This window comes from Schistocerca americana, chromosome 8 (genome assembly GCF_021461395.2).
Source record: "Schistocerca americana isolate TAMUIC-IGC-003095 chromosome 8, iqSchAmer2.1, whole genome shotgun sequence".
Lineage (NCBI taxonomy): Eukaryota > Metazoa > Arthropoda > Insecta > Orthoptera > Acrididae > Schistocerca > Schistocerca americana.
The window spans coordinates 516,009,026-516,015,025 of record NC_060126.1 but is presented as its reverse complement, the minus strand read 5'-3'; the positions used below and the strand labels follow the sequence as shown (position 1 = coordinate 516,015,025).

The window sequence follows — 6,000 nt, the reverse complement described above, 5'->3', positions numbered from 1 at the left end:
TGGTGGACTGCTAAGTGCTGCATCAGGAGGCTGTGCTGTGGGAAGGAGAGAAGCAGTGAAGGTAAGAGGACTGTGTAAGTGTGCTTTGGGAGGGGAAGGGGGTGAGGGAGGGACTGACAGCACGTTTAAGGCTAAAGTGGAAGCAAGGGGAAGGAGAGGAGAGAAGAAGCAGCAGAGATTGAAAACGGGGTTGTGTAGGCACATTTGGCCAATAGAAGGTATCGGGAGGCTGGAATGGGAGCAAGGAGGGACCAACAAAGGTTGTGGTCCTTAAGGATTATGAGATCGAAGGATATGTTGCAGGCAGAGTTCAGAAAAACCTAAGCAGTTCAGAAAAGCTGGTGTTAGTAACAAGACTCTAGATGGTACAGGTTGTGAAGCAAGGATTTAAAGTCAACCAAATGGTGGTAGCATGATCGGCAACTCAATGGGTCAACTCTCTCTTGGCCACAGTTTAGTGATGGCATTTTACGCAGATTGACAGTTGGCAGCCAAATGCACAGCATATGTCGCACATTGGTTGCAGGTTAGTCGGTAGACAACATGACTCTGCCTTTGACAGGTTAGGAGATGACTGATGAGACTGGAGTAGGTGGTAGTGAGAGGACGTGTGGAACAGGTCATGCATCTAAGTCTATTACAGAGGTGGGGCAATGGGTTGGGAGCAAGTACAGAGTAGAAATGGGTGAGGGTACTGTGTAGGTTGGATGGACTGCGGACTACCGTTGTGGGATGGGTGCGAAGAATATTTGTCGCTTCAGGACAAGGCGAACTGTAGTTGAAACCCTGGCAGGGAACAAGATTCAGTTGCTCCAACCCTAGCTGATGTGGAGTACTGAGGGGGAACACACCATTGTGGTCGGTCAGGGGGTATATGACCCTCGGCGTATTTAGAGGACGACAACTTCTTGTCAACAAACACAGGTGGTTAATCTGTATGAAAGAGACTTCTTGGCGGGGAATGGATGGTAGCTGTTGAAATGGAGGTATTGTTGATGTGGATGGAGATTCTGATGAAGCCATCTAGTCAATTGGAGGTAGTCATAAAGGAAGGTGGCTTGCTGGACTGAGGACTGGGTGAAGGGAGCAGAAGGTATTCGAGGTTTTCAAGAAATGTGAATAGGGTATCTAACCCTCTGCAAAACGGGAAGATATCAGTCAATCGCAAACAAGTGAGGAGTTTAGGATTCTGGGTTGTTAGAAAGATCACCTGTAGACCAGTAATTCCAAACTTTTCTGTAATGCGACCCACTAATTTTTTGGAAATATTTTTGCAATCCGGTATATACATATGTATACTCTACCACTACAGTCACTACACAGTAGTTAATGGTAATATAAAAATTATATATAGTTTGAAACTGAACTTCGTATTGTATCAAAAAATGTTTTGCTGAGTAATTTTGAAAATGGTGAAGGGAACATAATTAAAGAAAAAAAACAATATTTTCGCACATAAGAATTGTATTTTATGCAAATTCAATGGTGAACTTAATGAGATTTGTGGTATTGCTTAGTCTTGGTGTTAATGAGACTTTGTATATCTGGATTGAAGCTTGTTTGTTTTAGTTGTAAATTGTTTTCCATGCAAAGCTTGTTTCTATATTTGTTTTGTATATTTTTTTTATTTTTTAAAGTAAGCTAGAAAAAGCATATTCACATAAGTAAGTAGTTGTGAATCCCATTAGTTCCTTCATAGCTATGTTTGGAAGCACTCTATACTCTCCCTTTAATGCTGTGACGCATTGCGTCCACTACAGTGGACAGCTGTTGATGGTCGCTTCTTTGGCATTTTCTATCAGTCCTGAGGCTGCAAATGCACACAGTTCACTGCAGTGGGCACTCCCTACTAGTGTTGTGTCCTGCATGCATTTGCAGCCTCATGACTGAATGAAAACACCAGAGAATTGACCATTAAAAGTTGTCCATTGCAGTGAAATTCATGCGCCACAGGGTTAATTTGATTCAAAATGGGATTTGGCTTAATTCTTGAAATAAAGTTTTCACAGAAGAATCACATGATTGTTCTATCAGGGAGTCTTCTACAGATGCCAACAGTTTTAACTTTTTAAGATTGTCCTCTTGAAATGGATTTCTTATCCATAGCAGTTCATCAGGAATTCTTGGAAAGTAATACCTATATCAAGAAATCAATATTAAGTAACACTCTTGAATAAGCAAACAATTATCAGTGGGATTAATGTGAAATTATCAGATTCTTTTGAGTTCACTACGTGGGGACGTTCTAAAACTATCATTTTGAAGATGGAGGTGGTTGAACTTAATTGTTACTTTTCTGTACTGGGTGAAAAACAATAACATAAAATTATAAACATGTTTAATAAGGAATACTTCAAATCTAAGTGATTACTAGTAAAATTATTTCAGAATAAGTACCTGAAAGTAGAGGCCAGTGCTTCAAGATGTTCCGTCATAGCAGCTGCTACTTTCTCATTAACTTTAATTCCATATGTTTCTAAGAAATGAATGAGGATAGAGAATGCATCAAAACAACTCTCTTTCACTTTACTGGACCATCTTTAAAGTTTTTTAATGGTTGCTTTTATTTTATCTTGAACATTGAACTTGTGCACATCCTTCACTTGCAGTGATAAATTGAGTCTATTAAGAGCACTGAACATGTCCCCCAAATATGAAAGACCTACTAGCCAGTTTTCGTCATGTAACATGTCCAAGAAACTGCTCACAGATTTCACATCACTTTTGTGTCCTAATAGGAAGATTCTCAGCGCATCTCGAAGCTCGAATAATCTAGATAGCTCTTTCCCTCTTGACAACCAGTCTACTTCACAGTGCAGGAGAAGTGTGTTGTGTTCTCATCGCACAGTATGGCAAACAATCTTGAATTTTTAGGTCTAGATTTAATAAAATTCACAATTTTCACTGCATCATTAATGATTTTCTTTAGGCTTTCAGGCAGACCTTTACATACAAGGGCCTCTCAGTGCAGGCTACAGTGAGTCCACTGAACAGAAGTGGCAACTGCCTCAACTTTGGCAATCGAACTTGAGTTAAACGCCAGACATAGCACAGGCACCATCAGTCGTTAGCGAAAAACATTTTATGCACACTCGTTCATTTTCTACCATAAAGCCATCAAGACATTTTAAAATTTCTTCCCTTGTTGTTGTCATTAGCAAACATTTACAAAAGCACAGTGCCCCATCTATACTCTCATCAAACGTAAACCTAACAAAAGCTAAAATAATAGCTTCGCCGGCTGTATCTGTGCATCAAGCTCAAGTGAGAAGTAGTCACTTTGCTTGGAAACTGTGATCATGGACTGTTTTACAAACTCTGACACTTCATCAATCCTTTCCTTTACCATTGTGTTTGATAGGAGTATTTCGTCAATTAGTCTTGTGTGCTTTTGGCTAAATAAAGCATAGGATATTATTTTGGCTGCTGGTAAAATTATATCCTCTCCTGCATTGTGAGCTGCCCCTTTTTGGCTATCAATAATGACAGTCGATATGAAGTGATTGTAGCTTGCTTATTTTGTTCCCCAGCAGCAGATTTTGTCATTACTGATTTTCACATTAAAAATTTTCGTTTTTTGTTTTGGAAAAAATCGATTGACTTACTTAGGTATTCTGGATGTTTCTTTGATAAATGTCTTTTCAGGAAGTGGCTCTTGATCTTTGCCAGAAAACACAAATCCATATTTCAAATAATCATCATTGTATTTACGAAAGCAAAATTTTGCCTTCTTCTGGAAGGAGTTCAGTTCACTAACACAGCCACCTTTAGGTGTATTACATGATGCACTGGTACCAATTGTGGCGGGTTTGTCATAATTACATGAAGTCACTCTTTTATGGCACGATCCTGTTTTAATCCACAGGTCCATAGTGACATAAAATGAAACAAGCCGCCACAATAAACATGCATGCACACACTATACCAAAAAAACAAACAAAGCACGCTCTCACAGTCATGAGTCACATTGTCACAAGCGGTGTTACATTATTGCAAATACCGATGAGTCGTGCACCTGCACTGTTCTCATTTCGCCCAGAGCTCGTTATTAAGCCAGAATGATTTTGTATATAACCTTTCAGATTATACAACTTTCCTCTTGAAATAAGATTTCATATTTTCAGTCGGTAAGATATTTTACTTAGTTATTTTAAAAATTGTTCGGTGACCTACCTGAATAAATCTTGCGAGTCACGCCCCACAGTTTGGGAAGCACTGCTCTAGATGACCCACGGATAGGTTCGCAGAAAACAGTGCCAAGTGGGTGCCCATTGCAGTACTGCAGATTTATTTGATGGTGATCCTACAAAAGAGAAGTAATTGTGAGTGAGGATGAAGTTGGTCACAGTGACTGTGAAGGTTGTTGTAAGTTTGGGTCAGTCAGGCATTAGGAAAGTAGTCTTCAATGGAGGCAAGGCCATGGGCATTGGAGATGTTAGTGTAGAGGAAAGTGTCATTGATAGTGATGAGATGACCACCAGGGGGTTGGACAGCGTAAAAAGATAAGATCAAGATACAGTTTGCTATGCTATACGCTCTACATTAGCTATCAGGTGCTAAAAAGGAATCAAGTGTAATCACCTAAAAGTGTGTTGATAGTATACTGACTCATTGTTACGTAGTTCTTGTAATCATCAGGTTTTGGATCTCTGAGACTCTGAATCAACCCATATGGCTGGAATGTTGCCTTTTGGCAATCCATTTTTTTTCGCCCATTTTGTGTGCTTTTTCCTTCAAGAAGTACATCAATACACACAGTGCGGTCTAAGGCACTGCTTTCTGGGCGGGAAGGCGTGCTGATCCCCAGCACGAATCCGCCTGGCGGGATTAGTGTTGAGGTCCGGTGTGCCGGCCAGTCTGTGGATGGTTTTTAAGGTGGTTTTCCATCTGCCTCAGCGAATATGGGCTGGTTCCCCTTATTCCACCTCAGTTACACTATGTTGTTGATTGCCGTGCAAACACTTTCTCCACGTATGCGTACACCATAATTACCCTACCATACAAACATTGGGGTTCCACTCGTCTGGTGTGAGACGTTCCCGGGAGGTCCACTGGGAGCCGAACTGCACAATAACCCTGGGTTCGGTGTGGAGCGGCGTTGTGGTGAGTGGACTGTTGTAGGGTTGTGTTCCACTGCAGGCTACAGCGGGGATGAAGCCTCTCTGTTGTTCCTAGGTCCCCAGTTCCATACAATACAATACAATACACAACATTCAAACTGCCGGTGACCGCGTCTAGTTGGGTTCCTGGCAGCGAGTACATTAACAGCAAAACTTGCAGCACCTAAACAACACAGCTGCCTAAAGTGGAAGTGACGACGTGGAAGCTCCCCTGTAGTATAACATTGTCTTTGCAATCCTTACGGGAGTGAGGTGGTTGTGCTATCAGGTTCGTGGTGCCCATCTTAAAGTCTCCAACAGTTCAGGTTTATCAGCATTTCTCTGATACTCTTCCATAGCATGGTATGGGGCCCACACATTTGAGCAATATTCTAGAACAGGTCACAAGAGTGTTTTGTAAGCAATCTCCTTTGTATACTGGTTGCATTTTCCCGTGTCCTACCAATGAACTGAAGTCAGCCACCTGTTTCACTTAGGACAGAGCCTAAGAGCCCAGTCAACAAAGACCAAAAAATGTCAGCTGGGGAAAAATTCATGTAGACAGTGGTAAAGTGTGAGTGTCATGGGCAACATAGCAAAAATCCTGACCAGAGGGTTGTGAGCATAAGGACAGTGGGGTATGTAAAAAGACTTTTCAAAGTTTTTCTTGAATATCTCAAAAACTGTGGCTTCTATTGAAAATGTTACAAGTACAGAATATAACTACATTAACTTTGTTCAAAAAAAAGGTCCCATTCAATATAACTCTGTGAAACACCCTACAGATGCCTTTTGTGACATAGTGTGGTAGAGACAACGCTGAAGTGCCTGCTCTCTCATCATTTTGCAGACCTCTGAAGGAGGGAATGGCATGACCACAATCCAGCAACCTACCTTGACT

General features: G+C 41.1%; 1 protein-coding gene across 1 annotated transcript in view; it reads right to left on the bottom strand.

The window, feature by feature from the left end:
- Positions 1-1,494: 1,494 nt before the first annotated feature.
- Positions 1,495-6,000, bottom strand: part of LOC124545293 — a 67,734-nt gene continuing 63,228 nt past the window's right edge. The window contains exons 5-6 of the mRNA XM_047124186.1: positions 4,174-4,303; positions 1,495-2,137 (exon numbers count right to left, since the gene is read on the bottom strand). Of these exons, the coding sequence (XP_046980142.1) occupies positions 2,097-2,137; positions 4,174-4,303 (171 nt within the window). The 3' untranslated portion in view covers positions 1,495-2,096. The remainder of the gene's footprint in view (positions 2,138-4,173; positions 4,304-6,000) is intronic.